We start from the raw sequence: 18,268 nt of genomic DNA on the forward strand, positions 1-18,268 counted from the left end.
CTTGATGCATAGTGTCTGAGAAAGCAGTTTCATTTTCGTGTTGGTTAAAAAATTTTAAATTTGAAGAGAAATTCCCTCAGATTTGAAAGCTACTTCCTAATATTCCTGGAATAGGCTGTTTTGCCGTTGTATTTCTTTAGTCTAGAATTAAAAAAAAACTTCTAACTCAAGCCTAAAACTTCGGTGACAAATTTGCCTGATGGGATTTCAGAATAGTATTGTACAGTGAAGCTTCACTTTCTCACCCCATACGTATGTTTCCTTCCATGGTTGCGCTGTGCCTAATACTGTTTTCTTTCTAATTAGGGAAAACATGCCATATTTTAAACTCTGAATACCTCCCATTCCAGTCTTTTTTGTCACTACTATTAGAGAAAAACTATATTAATTCTGGCACTTTAAAAAATACTTTGTTACTTTTGTAACAAGTGAAACTTCTGGACCCAGTGCATTTGGCATAGATTTACAGGCCCGGATCTCTGTGTGTCTTGTTCTCTCATTTGCTGACACGTATGTGAAAGACGCCTGGCCAGAATGGAGATACTAAAGAAAGTGGGGCAGAGCAGAGCTGGGTGCCTGCGCTGCAGTGATTCAGCCCAAGTGTAGCCTCATGTTCTGAGTTCCTTAAGCAAACCATTTGTTGATGTTACTCAAAAGCTATTCCAAGTAAAATAATCACATATACCCTTAAAATTAAGATCTATAAGTTAGAAGTAGCCAGTGGGATATTCTAACTGCTTTTTTAAAAGTTGTCTCTGATGACTTTCTCAGCTGTTCCCCACAGCTGTTGCTACTCTAGTCAGAAAGGGATTTCATCGGTTTATCCTCTCCCTGCTGGGCTGCAGAGCTCCAGGGAGCAGGGACTTGGTTCCTTCTTGTTCTATGTCGTGTCTCTGCTCCTAGACCTGTGCCAGACATGCAGAAAGGACTTAGCAATTACTGGTAAAACCTTCTTTAAATGGAGCAAAAATGTAAAGGGGCATTGCACCACAGTTTATTAAAAGGATGACTTAATGGGATAATAAGCACTTAGTCAAATTTTTACAATCATTTTTAGGCATGTGCAACACATTGTTCTTTTCATGTGTGAAAATTGCAGTTCACTTAAAATGCAGTCCTAATTTTGTATATCTGCACATTTCAAATTCACTTTTTTGTTCTTGATTTTCCCAGAATTGTTTTTTTCTGTAAGGGACAGGGTCTCACTCTGTACCCAGGCTGAAGTGCAGTGGCATGATCATAGCCTGCTGTAACCTCTTAACTCCTGGGCTCAAGCAATCTTCCTGCCCTCGCCTCCCAAGTAGCTGGGATTCTAGGTACATGCCACCACACCTGGCTAAGGTTTTGGAGTTTTTTATTTTCTTTGGTTTTTTGGGAGATGGGGGTCTCACTTTCTTGCCCAGGTAGGGTCTTAAATTCTTAGCCTCAAGTGATCCTCCAGCCTTGGTCTTCTAAAGTCCCGGGATTATAGGTGTGAACCGCTGTGCCCAGCCAGAAATAATTTTTCAAGAGATGTGTACTCCTTCCTCAGGCTTTGCAGAACTTAACAGAGGGTGGTTTAGGGTGCCTAGGGGACAGTCCAGCACCAAGTGCTATGTAGTACCAAGATCAGAAGCGCTTCTCCATGCAAAATTAAGACTTAGATGATAACCTGCAATGAAGCAGTGGAATTTGTGCTTCCTTCAAATGTAAAATTTAATTTTTGGTGTTTTGCATCTTTTTTGAAGTTAAATTTCAAATATTCAGAATATATGGTCACAGTAGTTGAAGAGAGATTCTCACCTCGTTGAAAGCTTACATGGATATGTGTTGCTGAATTGGTCATGTGAACTCAGCAAAGGGAGCAGGAAAGTTGCCTGACACATGGCAGTTGCCAGTGCTGGGAAACGGGGATGGGTTTAAAGCAGGAAGAAGACAAGGTGGCAGAAGGGGGAGGTTGCAGAGTGAGGGTTCAAGAAGTGAGCCCACCAGACCACAGGCCCTGTCCTGCTCACCCGTTCCTGCAGCTCGGGAAGCACAAGTGTTCTTGACACTACAGGATAGATATGTTCAGTTTTCTGAAAATGTGGTAAGTTTAGTGACTAGCAGAACTGATCATTGAAAACCTGCTTTACATTCTGTTTGTCAAAAATAAAAACCAACCTCTAAAGTACATTCCTCACGTTTGTGAACTGTCGTGTTTCTGATCGTATGATGTTCAAGGTCTGTAGTCTCATAGACCTGGATTCAATCTTGGCCCTGCTCCGGATAGTACTCCGACCTTGGGCAAATTAGAGTTTCTTTGAGTACACTCAAAGATCATACTCCAGACATAGTGGAACTATAGGTACTAAACACAGAATGATGTTTGCGAGGTGCTTAGCCCGGTCCAGGCCACGTGTAAACACTTAACAGATTGAATGGTGTCATATGGATAAGGTCATGACAGGGTTTTTCTTTTTATTTAAAGGTGAATCAGGTCTAGGAAAATCGACTCTCATAAACAGCCTTTTCCTAACTGATCTCTACCCAGAAAGAGTCATACCTGGAGCTGCAGGTAAAAACATTCCTATGTTACTGTAAGTGTAATTCTACATGAAAGGTGCTGAAGACTGCCTAATGAATGTTTTATGTCTTAGCTCTGTGTTCTGTCTGTTCTTGTTCAACTTTGAACACAAGGAAAACACTTAGGGGGCAGGTGCTGCACCGAGGTCCTTGGATTTGGGCTGTAGACTTTCTTTGACACGTATCCATGGATCTATCCTCTCTGAGTTTGTTTTGTCTGTAAAATGTAATAAGTAGCTTCTGCCTATATTAAACATTTGATGGATTAAGTGAGAATGTTGTACATCAAAAATGCTGTGTGACTAGAAGATTGCTGGGATAGATGTTCTAATTCATCTACTGTTGGAAAGTTCCAGCACAGGACACCAGCATCCACAAATGCCTGTTGAATGAATTAGACACACACAGTGAGAACCCAGGACTGGGGCTGCTGCAAGAATATGTAGGCCTTTCAGGATATTTTTGAATTCAGTTTTTAAATGAATTCGTAAATTCCTTTCTTTTCCCAGGAACAGAAATTATGATTTTTAATATTTGTGTTTTTAACCTTCCCAAGTAGCACAATAATCTTAGCTTTAACCTTCCCCTTTCTGACTCCTCTGGGATCATTTTTGCGTAATCCCCATGGTAACTTTGGAGAACCTACCTCTGCAGAGAGGTAGTGGACTCTGAAGTCACTAGTTGGGAGAATGTTGTTAATGTGAGCTTTCCTCTTCGCATGCTGCTTATATTCCCTATTAAGTTTGTTTCTTTTCTAGAAAAAATTGAAAGAACTGTCCAGATTGAGGCTTCAACTGTTGAAATTGAAGAGCGAGGGGTCAAGCTACGCCTGACAGTGGTAGACACCCCTGGCTATGGTGACGCTATCAACTGCAGAGATTGGTATGCACCCGGGTGCCCAGGGATCTGCATTTGTTTATTTAATGTACTTAAATTTATAGATCGTGTTAATGAGCGATTAAGTTTGGGGTCGCTGTATATAATAAAACAGCTAGATAATTTAAAGTGTGTTAATGTTGACTTTTTAAATAATTTAAGGAATTTTATAGAGGAATTTTTCTCTGGTACTCTAGTAGGATTTGAGATCGCAAAGCCGGTCGTCCATAGACTGCTAGTGTAAATGAAACACCTGGATTTGAGCCGTGGCTGGTGAACGAAATACTGTAGTACATCCTTTCCACGTGGAAGGAAGTGAAACCTGTTAGAGAGTGGATTGAGTCGTAGTGTCTGTAAATGACTGCTCATTGGCATCATTTTCACAAATAAGGAAATCAAGAAGTAGAAGATAGAGCAGTCTGTCACCTGTACTGGGCAAAGAATGCCACTTTCACTGTACAAACTCCCTCCTTGTTCTAATCCTGTCAACCTAAAGCATCAGCTTTCCACCACTAGATGGAAAGGGGAAGGTTCTTTTGTCTTTCTCCTACATTTAGGAATTTCTCCCTTACATGTGAAAGTGCTGTGCTGTTTCCCAGCTCAGATAAACCTGTTCTTGACCCATGTTCTCTACCATCCTGTTCCTCTGCCCCTCTTCACAGTCACGTTCCTGAAAAGAATTGGCAGCCCTGGCCAGGTGCGGTGGCTCACGCCTGTAATCCCAGCATTTTGGGAGGCTGGTGGGGGGTGCGGGGAGGGGCTGGTCACAAGGTCAGGAGTTCAAGACCAGCCTGGCCAACATAGTGAAACCCTGTCTCTACTAAAAACACAAAAATTAGCCAGGCGTGGTGGCATATGCCTATAATCCCAGCTACTCGGGAGGCTGAGGCAGGAGAATCGCTTGAACCCTGGAAGCGGAGGTTGCAGTGAGCTGAGATCACGCCACTGCACTCCAACCTGGGCGACAGAGCAAGACTCAGTTTCTCTAAAAAAAGAAAAACTTGGCAGCCCTGTCTACACTGGCCCTCTCTCAGGTGCATCAAAACCTATTCCACTCAAGCTTTTTTTGACTCCCAGCACTTGAGGCAATTATGCTTGGCATAGTTTCCAAAAACTTCCATTTGCCAAATTTAGGAGTCAGTCTTCTGTTCTCATCTTGAAAATGAATTATTAAATTGTATATATTTGGGCAGAGGCACTTGTTTTCCCTTTGAAGTCAGGGACCCCCTGTTTTGTACCCTATGATTATTGTTAATGTTTCTATTTCTCTCAGTTTTAAGACAATTATCTCCTATATTGATGAGCAGTTTGAGAGGTACCTGCATGACGAGAGCGGCTTGAACAGGCGGCACATCATTGATAATAGGGTGCATTGTTGCTTTTACTTTATTTCACCTTTTGGACATGGGTAAGTAATTGTTTACTGTGGAGAAATGCTTTACTACATGGGTTTGTAACTTTTACCCAAACTCTGTATTTTAATATAAGAATTAAGATAATTTGAGAGAGAGAAGAGTTTTGTATGTGTTTTTTTTAAATAAGTGACACTTCTAAAATTAATTTTAGACTTAAGCCCTTAGATGTGGCGTTTATGAAGGCAATACACAACAAGGTGAATATTGTGCCTGTCATTGCAAAAGCTGACACTCTCACCCTGAAGGAACGGGAGCGGCTGAAGAAAAGGGTGAGTGAGGCTGGCCTCCTGCTCTCCCTCAGGTGCGACTAGGGGGCGTGGGGATGCAGAAACGAGGGTGTTGGCACACTCAGTCTGCTCAGGTGTCGGGAGGCAGGGCAGGAGAATTTTTCCTGCATTTTAATGGTGGTTTTCAAGGAGAACCTAATAGTTATAAATTTTAACTTTTGCCTTCATGAAGGTATCAAAAATTTCTGTTCTTTAAATTCTCCTTATATTTAAAATGCCCTCTCTGAGTAGCAGTTGGTTACACACAAGTGCATTCCATAGGAGTTCAGTGACTCAAATACAGAAATGTGATCTCTTCATGAAGTTTGTTACTTTACCTAAATTCTTTACTGCAAATGACCTATACAAGGGTGTGTCTAAGTGGACTGGTTTGGGACATAGCAGTTGTCAGCCAGCAAACCGTCTCTCACCCCCGGCAGCTCCTGTGGTGCGCCCGTTTCAGTGCCCTCTTGTGTGTGTTTCTATAAAGTCTCTTTATTGATTCTCTGCTATGTATGTTTAAATCACTTGCTTTTTTCTGATTATATGCTCCTTAAGAAAGTCCAAATAGTTTGTATATGCCAAACTCTAAAAATACAAATATGTCACTGAACATACTGGTATGTGCACATAATCCCAGCTGCTGGGGCAGGGTAGCAGGGTACAGCAGGGGGTTGAGGCAGGAGGATCACTTGAGCCCAGAAGTTGGAGGACTTCAGCAACATTGTAATACCCTGTCTCTTAAAAAAAAAAAAAAAAATGTGTTTTAATAAAAGAATTTCTAAGCCGGGTGTGGCGGCTCACGCCTGTAATCCCAGCACTTTGGGAAGCTGAGGCAGGCAGATCACCAGAGGTCAGGAGGTCGAGACCAGCCTGACCAACATGACAAAACTCAACACATCTCTAAAAAATTACAAACGTTAGCCGGGCGTGGTGGTGGGCGCCTATGGTCCCAGCTACTTGGGAGGTTGAAGCAAAAGAATCGCTTCAACCCAGGAGGCGGAGGTTGTTTGCAGTCCAGCCTGGGTGACAGAGCAAGACTCCGTCTCAAGAAAAAAAAAAAAAAGAATTTCTTTAATTACCCACAGAAAGAACAACTGCTAAGTATATATCCTTCTAGAACATGGCTTATGTTTTTGGTTTTACAGAGTGAAATCACATAATAATACTATTCTGCCATTTGATTTTTCTGTTTAAAAATATTTGGAAGCATCCTCATATATATACTATATCCTGATACTTACTGGATGCACAGCATTGCACTGTATGAATATACTCTACGTTGTCCAGTTTCCTGTTGATGAATAATTGGCTTACTTTTTGTTTTGCTCTGGCCCCTTTTCTTCTTTAACCAAATTTACTATTTCTTTGCCCCTTGCTATTTCTTTTTGCTAGTGATACCCTCTGTCTGGACCAGTCTTCCCTCAGATACCTGTGTGGACAACTCCATCACAGCCCAGCGCTACACACACAATTTCACATCTCCATCCCCTGCTCTGCTGGTAGCACTCGCCCCACACTGCATAAAGTATTTCTCCAGTGTATTTGTTGGCTTCTCCTGACCGCTGACCCCGGGTCCTGAGATCAGGAATCTGCTTTGTTCACTTATGTATTACCAGACTTCCGAGTAATGTCTGGCACATAATAGATTTGTTGCATAATTGTTGTAATGAACATTGGTGCACATCTATCTTTTCACAATTGTGTGAGCCAAACGAATTCTTAGTAGGAAATAAAATTTAAATAATATTTAAATTTTTGAAGGATGACTAAATTTGCTCTAAAGTAAGTTCGTAACAATTTACATTTCCAAAGTGTACTCTTCTCTCCACCCCCTAAAACTGTCCTGGTTATGCTGCCAGTTTTTGTAATGTGTTTCCTGTCTGAGAAATTGTATCTCATTTGAATCTGCATTTCCTTGATTGCTGAAGTGAGTGTCTGTCCTGGTGTTGATGCCCGTTGGTGTGTTCTCGCAGGTTGCAGGGGCTTGGCTCTTGCTTTTTTATTGATTTAACAGATATACTTCTTATTTTTAGATGTTGACTAGCACGTTGCAGATGATTTCACCTGGTTTGACTTTCATGTTTTCACATTTTTTCTGGTGTTTTCTTCCAAAGCAGTTTTTAAGCAGCACGTAGTCATGTTTGGCAGCCTGTTCCTAAATTGTCTCAAGTGCCTGCCAGTGTTTTAGGAAGTATTTGAACCTTTGAAGAACCCCTGGAAGCGTAGACGTTTTTATGCTAATAAATACTTTAGCAATTCCCACTTAGGGGAGCTTTACCTTTTGTACTCTGCTACATTAAGTTTCTTTGAGATAGAGATGGGGGTGGTGTCAGGGTTAGAATGCTCTAATTCTCATCTCTAATCCTGTATGCAAAACACTTAGTGCTTGATTACAACATCTGAGGTGAATCAAAATACTTCGAGCTTTTATCCCTTCCTTCTTGGGCCTCTTTAATCACTCCTGTTTCTCCAGTTTCTCCTTGATGCCTACCAGTTTGTTCATTCTGCTGTATCTGAAAGAACCTCTTGCCTCCTGCCAGCCTCTACTAGCCTCTTGCCTTCACCAGCCTATCTTTTAGTCAGACACTTACTGGTAGCTGTTACCTGCCCTCCCCATGATCGTGTTCACTCAGGCTTCCTGTCATCCACCTGCAGTTGCTCTCTCGTGGGCTTGGCCAACAGTTCAGTTCTCAGATGTGGGCCCCACCCGTGGGGTTGGTGTGATTGGCAGTTCTCCTGAAACTTCCCTTCCTTGGCTGCTGAGCCACTGTGTTTGCTTTTCTCTCTGCTGCTTTTTACCACCTACCTTCCTGAGCCCTGGAGGTCAGTATTCCTTAATATTATTTTGATCACATTATTTCTGTGGCTTCTGATTTGCCCTTCCAAGTATCTTATTTCTTGTTGTGAACCACACGTGCCCACAGGAGTCCTCTTTTGACCACTGATGAACTGCTGTCCTTCCAACTTCCCTGTCTCTCTAAATGGTCCCACAATTCTTGAAATCTTCCAGATTGAGAAATGTGTACATTATTTTTTATTCATCACTTTCTGACTCCTCTCCTTACTTTTAAATAGCTTACTAAATGTTTCCAAACTCTTCTCTCCTCCAAAGTATAAGCTCCATCTTTATGAGGCCAGCATAGGACAAAAGATGAGGTTGGCGTGGATGGGTAATAGACCAGGAGAGGGGCCGTGAGATGAGGACAAGTGAACAAGTTCATGCTTCTTATTGCTCAGTTTCTCCCAGAGATAAGATAGTTCCTCCCATTTAGGAATAAGGATTTATGTAAAGACTGAAGGTCGAGTTACAGAATCAAGGATGTAGAGAGGAGGGCCTTTTCTGGAGTTCTGAATTAGTATAGACATTGTGCTAAGACCAAATCTCTGATCCATTCAAGCCCTTTTAAGGTCACATTAAGGCTTTCCATTCTTAAAACCAGAGAGCAAATCCAGTGCACAGTTTGAGGTCAGGATATTTTCTGCTCACGTTGCTTTTGTTCTCTCTTCCCTGGATGGCTCGGGTACTGGGGTGAGACGAAACAAAGCTGTGACCTGCCTGGTGCCTGTTAAGAGTGCCCACCATCTAGTGGGCATTTGAGTGCTGGGGTTTTAATTGATTTACTGATGAATGAGTTCGTATTTCAACGTCAGCCCAGTTCTTTCTCCCCTCAAGCCCCATCCCCCACACTATGCCTGCTTGATAGGTCGGACTGTGGGATTTTGCTGCTGGCTGCTGGCTACCTGTTGAATGAAATACAGATCCCCCGGTCGCTAGTCTGGTGTTCATGGAACTCTCTACTTTGTAACTCCAATTTTTGTTCCCGTATCCAACTGGATGTCTTAGATTCCAACCTTTTGAATTTCTTGTTGTTCTCAAAATCCACTCCATGTGTCTTCTCTGTACCTTTGACAAGGTTTTTTGTTTTTTTTTTTTTTTCCCCCATCTGGGGTACATCTTCCTTCTCTCTGCTTTTAAGACTCCTGCCTGTTCTCCAGGGTCTTCTCATGCCTATAGCTTCTCTGCGGCAATTGCCCTTCTTGAGGCTGATTGTGATATGATTTCCATTTTAGCTGTTGTGTTGGGGCTATCGTTAGTCTTCCTACTGCTTTGTACATTGAGGGTAGTGGTGCATTATTGCTTTTTTTTTTTTTTTTTTTTTTTTTTTTTGAGACGGAGTCTTGCTGTGTCACCTAGGCTGGACTGCAGTGGCACCAGCTCGGCTCCCTGCAAGCTCCGCCTCCCAGGTTCATGCCATTCTCCTGCCTCAGCCTCCCCAGTAACTGGGACTACAGGCGCCCACTGCCACGCCTGGCTAATTTTGTGTATTTTTAGTAGAGACAGAGTTTCACCGTGTTAGCCAGGATGGTCTCGATCTCCTGACCTTGTGATCTGCCCACCTCAGCCTCCCAAAGTGCTGGGATTACAGGCATGAGCCACCGTGCCTGGCCGCAGTTTTATAAATTTATTTGACAGTAACTTGCATAATCAGTTTGATTATTGACGTTTGAATGATTCTGATGTATTTCTTACACAATGAGTTAGAATTGGCTATAATAACATAGGCAGTTTGCTAAAATTGATCCTGGTTTTGTCATTCTCAGATTCTGGATGAAATTGAAGAACATAACATCAAAATCTATCACTTACCTGATGCAGAATCAGATGAAGATGAAGATTTTAAAGAGCAGACTAGACTTCTCAAGGTAAGAACTGGCTTCAAATGCACAACATAAATAACTCCTGTTTACTGTTGTCCATGTTAAGATAAGAGCGATTGTCTGGGTATGTTGCTTTAAATATATTTTAAGGCCTCGCAGTGGCTCATGCCTATAATCCCAGCAGTTTGAGAGGCCAAGGCAGATGGATCAGTTGAGGCTAGGAGGTCCAGACCATCCTGGCCAACATGGTGAAATCTCATCTCCATCAAAAATACAAAAATGAGGTGGGTGTGGTGGTGCACACCTGTAGTCCCAGCCACGCGGGAGGCTAAGGCGGGAGAATCACTTGAACCCAGGAGGCAGAGGTTGCAGTGAGCTGAGATCGTGCCACTGTACTCCATCCTGGCGACAGAGCAAGAGTCTGTCTCCCAAAAAAAAAATACTGTACAGCTATCACCTAAAGCTTAGAAATTTTATTGTAGGTTTAATTTGTTTTCATACAGTTTGTCCCATGTGGAAGGTATCTGACAGTTCTCAAGAAAATGTTACGTACCCCCAGATTTCCAATTAAATTTTGTAGTCAGTAGCAATGTGTTAAGTCTGTGCTGATGTTCTCGTGTTCACAGTGAACTCTGGGGTTCCTGTGTGGAGCCTGTCTACTCTGTGTGTCTCTTTCTAGGCTAGCATCCCGTTCTCTGTGGTTGGCTCCAATCAGTTGATTGAAGCCAAAGGAAAGAAGGTCAGAGGCCGCCTCTACCCCTGGGGTGTTGTGGAGGTGGAGAACCCAGAGCACAACGACTTTCTGAAGCTGAGAACCATGCTCATGTAAGACATTTGGTGTGTTCCTTCTGGCAGAATTTGGCATGAAGAATATGGATTTTAAACGGGGTGTACACTTGACCTCCAAGGTAGTTGCAGCCAGCAGCTTCATTGCCGTCCTCAGTGTTTCTCACATTGCAGAACTGGTGTGGGGCTGTTGCAGCTTGGTGCTGAGAACCCTCACGCAGGGGCCCTCTGTGGCACTACTAAACTAACTCTTCTGCCTGTGGCCTGTAACCTGTAGTACCTTTCCTTCCTGCTAAGATCTTATATCTTTGATGTTAAAAGGAGACTAGAACCTAAACTGGGGTCTGAGAGGTCCCCGGTGCTGGTAAGGAAATGGTCAGACTGTGTAGGCTCCTGGTCCGCTGCTCCAGGCTGAGCCACACCTGGGCCCTGCTCCCCAGTCTGAGACTCATTGGATGGCCCTGGTTAGCTTTTTGTGTCTTCCATTTATTATTAATAACAATTACAGACCTGACTACAAAAATAGACGTCTTTTCCTTTAAAAATAAATTTCATGGCTGGGCGTGGTGGCTCACGCCTGTAATTCCAACACTTTGGGAGGCCGAGGCTGGCGGATCTCGAGGTCAAGAGTTCGAGACCAGCCTGACCGACATGGTGAAACCCCATCTCTACTAAAATTACAAAAACAAAATTAGCCGAGCGTGATGGCACGCACCTGTAATCCCAGCTACTCAGGAGGCTGAGGCAGGAGAATCACTTGAACCCGGGAGGCAGAGGTTGCAGTGAGCTGAGATTGCGCCACCGCACTCCAGCCTGGGAGATGGAGTAAGACTCTGTCTCAAAATAATAAAAATTAATTAATTAATTAATTAATTTCACATACAGTAGCATGCATACATTGCTTTTACTTTTGAAAAAAGAGGCTGAGGCCGGGTGCGGTGGCTCACACCTGTACTCCTAGCACTTTGGGAGGCCAAGGCGGGCGGATCACTTGAGGTCAGGAGTTTGAAACCAGCCTGGCCAATATGGTGAAACCCTGTCTCTACTAAAAATACAAAAAAATTAACCAGGCGTGGTGGTGGGTGCCTGTAGTCCCAGCTACTTGGGAGACTGAGGCAGGAGAATCTCCTGAACCTGGAGGCAGAGGTTGCAGTGAGCCGAGATTGCGCCACTGCACTCCAGACTGGGCAACAAGAGCGAGACTTCATGTCAACAAAAAGAACAGGCTGAGAGTATCGCTTAAACTATACCTCTTTTATCAGAGGACTTCAAAGAATGACCGATATGGAGAAATCAATGTTTTGATTAGCTGAAAGTTGCTATATATTTGCCACATGTCTCACTTAGTTTAGCAATTTGTAGTAAGTTAAAATCAGTAACATGTTAAAACATCCAAGCTCTGTCAAACACAATTTAATGGTCGTGTAAGAAGTTAAGTGCACTCAGCTCCTCCAGGGCTGCATCCTTGGCTGTCCCTATCCCCATTATTGAGGGGGGTGTAGAGGCTGAAGACGGGGTTTGGGGACTTCACTTTAGTGTCAGTTGTGTGTTTCTCACAGTGAGGTAGAGTGAGCCCCTCCTTGGCTATCTCAATCCATTTCCCTGGATCCTGAATAAATAGGAGTGTGTTACAATGTTTTGCTCATTCTGGACTGCTTAAGTATTTTGAGTAAGCTAGGCAATTAAGAAGTCATAAGATGAATGGAAGGTTGAGTTGTTGACTAATATTCTTGGATCCAGAATATTAGTCCTTCACTTTATGGTCTTCTGCATAGCTTAAGCTAACCAACTCTTTCTTCTTAGAGTAATATATAAATTTTGAGTTATAGGAGGCATGAATATTTTCATTACATTTTCTGTAAGTCCTGTTAGAAGAGTGTCTTCTATTTCAGACATTGTTGACCTAAAAATCTCTTAAAATCTGTCTATCTGCCATCCTGTGGTAGAGATGGCCTCATACGGGGTGGCATTGCCTCTGGCAGAAATCCTGCTGAGAGACTCAGTCCAGACCTGTGTTTGTGTATCATTGATTGGGGAACAAAGGGAGAGCTATACCTCATTAGACATTTCCACGGCCATACTCCTTATCCTGAAATCCCAGCAGCTTTATGTACAATTTACCAAGTAATTTTAATTACTGCTATTTCTTCTATGTACTTGATGGGTGGTTTTTTTCCTCGTGAGAATGTCACATGCATGAGGCCACCTTAGTGTATTCCTCTTCTCTTTCAGCACACACATGCAGGATCTCCAGGAGGTGACCCAGGACCTTCATTATGAAAACTTCCGTTCTGAGAGACTTAAGAGAGGCGGCAGGTCATCATCACACTGTGCCCCTTCCTCTGTATTGGTCACCCTGAGCCATGATGTTCCTCTTCCTCTGTGTGTTCAGCTCAGCCTTCTTGACCATTAAGCAACATGGTTTGGTTTCCTACTCAAAAGTTACTACAAAAGAGTTGTTAATTTAATCAAATTATGCTCTTTCAGCCTTTTAAAAAAAAAGTACATTTAATGATACGCACATACAAACTTTAGGCCAGGCATGGTGGCTCATGCCTTAATCCCAGCACCTTGGGAGACCAAGGCGAGGTAGATTGCTTGAGCTCAGGAGTTTTGAGACCATAGGATTACATGGTGAAATCCCATCTCTACAAAAATTTAAAAAAAAAAAATTAGCCGAGCATGGTAGCACATACTACTCAGGAGGCTGAGTTGGGAGGTGCAGTGAGCCATAATTGCACCACTACACTTCGTCCTGGGCAATAAAACAAGACCCTGTCTCAAAAAACAAACAAACAAAGACTTTAGACCTTTAGGACAGGCCAGAGGCTTGTGTCGAGTCCTCCTTCAAAAGCATCACTCTGTACATGAGGACAAACTTGTTGCCATTAAGAAACTGCAGCGCCTGCGTTAAGGGTGAGGCCAGGATGAGTGACTTCCGAGCAGCCAGTGGCCACTGAAGCAGCAGCTTCAATCCTTGTAAAGTCCTGCAGCCGCCCTCACTCACCTTTTCTTTTTAGCCATGCTAATATGTCTTTATGTAAGTTATACATACGTTGTCCACAGTGAAGTCTAATTACGAGTTTGGAAACCACATTAAGAAAGATTTTAGAGGCAGCTAGAAAATTCCACCCTCTGGAAGCTGAGCAGGCGCTGGCCCTGAGACGGGGATTAGTGTGCTCTGCAGAGCGTGATGCTCAGGTGTGCTTGGGGAGCTCGCCCTTTGCCCCTCGCTCACTCACACAGATCCTGCTCCTTCCTTAAGTGTGGTGACTACATTCATATTAATAAAGAATAGCTCATCTCAAAGCGAATTCTTCAGATAATACCTGTTTTTTGAGTGGGTAACAGCAAGTGTTGTCACTCAAGCCTAGAGTAAGAAAAGTCTCTTCAATGTTCCATTTCATGTTGTTTGAACTTTTTTAAAAAATCATTGTTTCCTTTTTATTCATTATATCTTTAATTGGAAAAATGATAGGCCGGGCGTGGTGGCTCACGCCTGTATTCCCAGCAATTTGGGAGGCCAAGGCGGGCGGATCACTTGAGGTTCGGACGAGCCTGGCCAACATGGCGAAACCCCGTCTCTACTAAACATAAAAAAATTAGCCGGGCGTGGTAGCGCGCTTCTGTAATCACAGCTACCTGGGAGGCTAAGGTGGGAGAATTGCTTGAACCTAGGAGGTGCGGGTTGCAGTGAACCAAGCTCATGCCACTACACTCCAGCCTGTGCGACAGAGCAAGACACCATCTCAGTAAAAAAAAGAAGGATGAATACATGTCATTTTAAATTTTAAAGTAGAATTTGTTGGGGGTTATCAAATAACTATTTGTTGCAGCATTATAATTCTGATTTCTTTCAATTCTTAGGAAAGTGGAGAATGAGGACATGAATAAAGACCAGATCTTGCTGGAAAAAGAAGCTGAGGTAAATAGAAAAGTATTATTGATTGGTTGGTTGTTTTGTTTGTTTTGAGACAAGGGTTTTGCACTGTTGCCCAGGCTGGAGTGCAGTGGTGTGATCTCGGCTCACTGCAACCTCCGCCTCCCGGGTTCAAGCCATTCTCCTGCCTCAGCCTCCTGAGTAGCTGGGACTACAGGTGCCCGCCACCATGCCTGGCTAGGTCTTTTTTTATTTATAGTAAAGATGGGGTTTCGCCATGTTGGCCAGGCTGGTCTCAAACTTCTGACCTCACGTGATCTGCCCACCTTGGCCTCCCAAAGTGCTGGGATTACAGGTGTGAGCCACTGCGCGCAGCCGAAAACTACTGTTCTTGTGACTAAAGCTGTTTCGTGTTTACATCGATAGATACCATTGGTAATTAACTTATAATTTATAGTTTTTCTTTTTAATTTGTTGAGGAGGATACATACAACTATTTTATTACTATATATACACATGTATATGTAATAATGAACATGGATACTTACATAGCATACATAATGCTTCATATATTTAGCTGAAAGACTTTGGAGACAATTTAGTAATGTCACTGATTTTTGTAAGTAGATCATAAATATGGAAATACGCGCTGTTGTAAAGGTGGCATTCAGATCTGCTGGAGTTTTGGAAGGCAAACACATTATTCAGTAAACAATAGGATCATAATGGGCTAGCCTGTTGGAAACAGAAAGAAAATACTTCTTTTGTCAAATTAATTCAATATTGATCAAATATTTAAATGTTAAAAATAACCACAAAGTTACCTGAAGAAGATTTAGTTGAATGTTTTATAATACTTTCCTGGAGGCATTTCTGAATACATACAAATCATAATGATAAGGATAAAGATGAATTAATGTTCACTGTTTTTGGCCAGGCACTGTGGGTTACACTTATAGTCCCAGCACTTTAGGCGGCCAAGGTAGGAGAATCACTTCATGCCAGGAGTTCAAGACTAGCTAGGGCAACAGAGTGAGACCCCCCCGTCTCTACAAAAAAATTAAAAAATAATTAGCCATGCATGTCGGCATGCACTTGTAGTCCCAGCTACTCAGGAGGCTGAGGCAGAAGGATTCCCTGAGCCCAGGAGTTCAAGGATGCAGTGAGCTATGATTGTGCCACTGCAGTCTAGCCTACGCAAAAGAGCAAGATCCCATCCCTTTAAAAACAAATATATATATATATGTATGTATATATATTATTTTTATTGTGAGGCCTTCGTTGCCCTCCAGAAAAGCTGACTCATTCCCATTCCCCTTTACTTTGCATTTCCCACTGTCATCAGTCTCTTTCCCTCCTTTTAGGTTAGAAAATTTCTCATATTGGCCGGGCGCAGTGGCTCACACTTGTAATCCCAGCACTTTGGGAGGCGGAGGCGGGCAGATCATGAGGTCAGGAGTTTGAGACCAGCCTGACCAACATGGTGAAACCCCATCTCTACTAAAAATACAAAAATTAGCTGGGCGTGGTGGTGTGTGCCTGTAATCCTAGCTACTCAGGAGGCTGACGCAGGAGAATTGCTTGAACCCGGGAGGTGGAGGTAGCAGTGAGCTAAGCTTGTGCCGCTGCACTCTAGCCTAGGCAACAGAGCGAGACTCTGTCTTAAGAAAATGTATCGGCCGGGCGCGGTGGCTCAAGCCTGTAATCCCAGCACTTTGGGAGGCCGAGACGGGCGGATCACGAGGTCACAAGATCAAGACCATCCTAGCTAACATGGTGAAACCCCGTCTCTACTAAAAAAATACAAAAAACTAGCCGGGCGAGGTGGCGGGCGCCTGTAGTCCCAGCTACTCCGGAGGCTGAGGCAGGAGAATGGCGTGAACCCGGGAGGCAGAGCTTGCAGTGAGCTGAGATCTGGCCACTGCACTCCAGCCTGGGCGACAGAGCAAGACTCCGTCTCAAAAAAAAAAAAAAAAGAAAATGTATCATATTGTCTTATCTTTCTTTGGTTATTGTTTCTGTTTGACTTGCATATTCATATCATTTACTTGGTTTTCTCTTTAGCTGTTGGTTTTTTAATCGATTGGTAAGAAGTCTTTATATAATAACTCTGTCATGTTTTGGGAAAGTATAGAAGTTGAAATTTTAGGAGTCACAGAACACCCAGAAGTAATGTTCAAAGACAGCAAACCTTGAAAACCTATGTGTGTTCACAGCTCCGCCGCATGCAAGAGATGATTGCAAGGATGCAGGCGCAGATGCAGATGCAGATGCAGGGCGGGGATGGCGATGGTGGGGCTCTCGGGCACCACGTGTAAGGCCATGTGCACGTACCAAGAAGTCACAGGTAGGCCCTGTTGTCCCTTAGCCTGGAAGACAGGCAGTCGTTACTAACATTGTTGTAGCAGCTTAAATATGACAGGTTCCTCCTTAAGCCTCATTAATATTTTGCATTTTGAAGTAACTCCATCACTAATCTTAAACGAGAAGAGATTGCTCCTGAAAAACAGAAGCCACTACTTTGCCACCTACTTTCTAGTAAAGATTTCTCACATTTTTGTCTCTTTTTTTTTTAATAATTATAACTTTTATTTTATTGGGGTACATTTGCAGGTTATTTTCTAAGCTTGCAAATATCAACATTAGAAGGAAATTATGTATTAAAGCACCTTTATTAGTTGTATTATTGGAAATTTGTTAATTGTTAAAACATCTCTTTAAAGGGAATAAAAATGTATTATTAAAACAGCTTGTACAGATTAAAAGTAAAGATGGCACAAGGAGGAAGAATTATGCCAGGTAGATAAGGATTCCCTGGATGGAGACCGCTGACCTCCTGTTCCTCAGATAGCTTTGTCCTGACTGACGGTCATTAGTGTGTGCTGGTCTGCCTGCTTGAAAAGAATCTGCAGACTCTAGACACTGAGGATCAGGAAAAGGCAATGCCCACTCCCTTGTATCTTACGGACAGGCAGGCTCTGTGAACTGGCCAGGTGGCCACTCCCATCACTTGCCAGAGGAAAAGCATGAAAGGTAAAGTCAGGTAACAACCTAAGAGTCCAAAGAAGAGGGTAGGTCACATGATGCTGGGGTAAAGGCAGACCTTATACAAGAGATGTGATTAGAGCTTGAAAGAGAGTTTGAGTTGGCCAAGATGTGAGGAAGAAACGTTGGGAATTTTGTAGATGGTCTCCCCTAAAATTCAGGGACCTCATTCTGGAAGCATGAGTGTGTTCATGAAAACGGGGAAGGGACTTGAACCTTCACCGACTTATGGCAGGGTGGGTGGGCAGAAGGCAGGGAGTCTTTAGGCCTCCATGTCATATGGACAAGTGGCTGAGGAAGGACCCAGAGTGTCTTGCTGGAGCCTTAGTCACCAAACTCTCTTGCAGCTTACTGGGAAAGGTGTTCATTGTAAAATACAGTATTTACACAAAATGCACAAAAATATGTATGTACAGTTTGATAAGTTAATGTAAAGAAAACATCCATGTCACCCCCAGCTGGGTCCAAGTTGGTTGCTTTAGTTTCATCATCACATTGACACCTTAGAATAGTCCTGAGGGTATGTGCTCAGTTCACACTTTACTGATAAGGAAATTGTTGCTGCTCTGAGAGTTTAACATTATTTGCTGATGGTCCCATAACTTTTAAACGATGGCCTGCTGACTCTAGAGGCTGGTCCTGCATAGCCTGTGTTGGCGTGTGACTGGGGAAGTGAGGGTACAGTGGAAGGAGACGAGGATGCCTCAGCTGTGCAGCTCATTTGAAGCAGGAAGCAGTGACAGGTGTTGGCTCGTTTTCTCTGAGCTTCTGGTTTCAACCTTATGGAATGAAAA

General features: G+C 43.1%; 1 protein-coding gene across 4 annotated transcripts in view; it reads left to right on the forward strand.

Moving 5' to 3' along the window:
• Positions 1–18,268, forward strand: part of SEPTIN2 (septin 2) — a 39,506-nt gene that overhangs the window by 18,954 nt on the left and 2,284 nt on the right. For all 4 annotated transcript variants that reach the window (XM_005574867.4, XM_005574866.4, XM_045368428.2 and 1 more), the window contains 9 exons: positions 2,450–2,536; positions 3,303–3,426; positions 4,694–4,828; positions 4,987–5,104; positions 9,707–9,808; positions 10,443–10,588; positions 12,782–12,865; positions 14,417–14,474; positions 16,646–16,776. In XM_005574867.4, coding sequence (XP_005574924.1) covers positions 2,450–2,536; positions 3,303–3,426; positions 4,694–4,828; positions 4,987–5,104; positions 9,707–9,808; positions 10,443–10,588; positions 12,782–12,865; positions 14,417–14,474; positions 16,646–16,747 — 956 coding nt within the window. In that variant the 3' untranslated portion in view covers positions 16,748–16,776. The remainder of the gene's footprint in view (positions 1–2,449; positions 2,537–3,302; positions 3,427–4,693; positions 4,829–4,986; positions 5,105–9,706; positions 9,809–10,442; positions 10,589–12,781; positions 12,866–14,416; positions 14,475–16,645; positions 16,777–18,268) is intronic.

This window comes from Macaca fascicularis, chromosome 12 (assembly GCF_037993035.2).
Source record: "Macaca fascicularis isolate 582-1 chromosome 12, T2T-MFA8v1.1".
Classification (NCBI taxonomy): domain Eukaryota; kingdom Metazoa; phylum Chordata; class Mammalia; order Primates; family Cercopithecidae; genus Macaca; species Macaca fascicularis.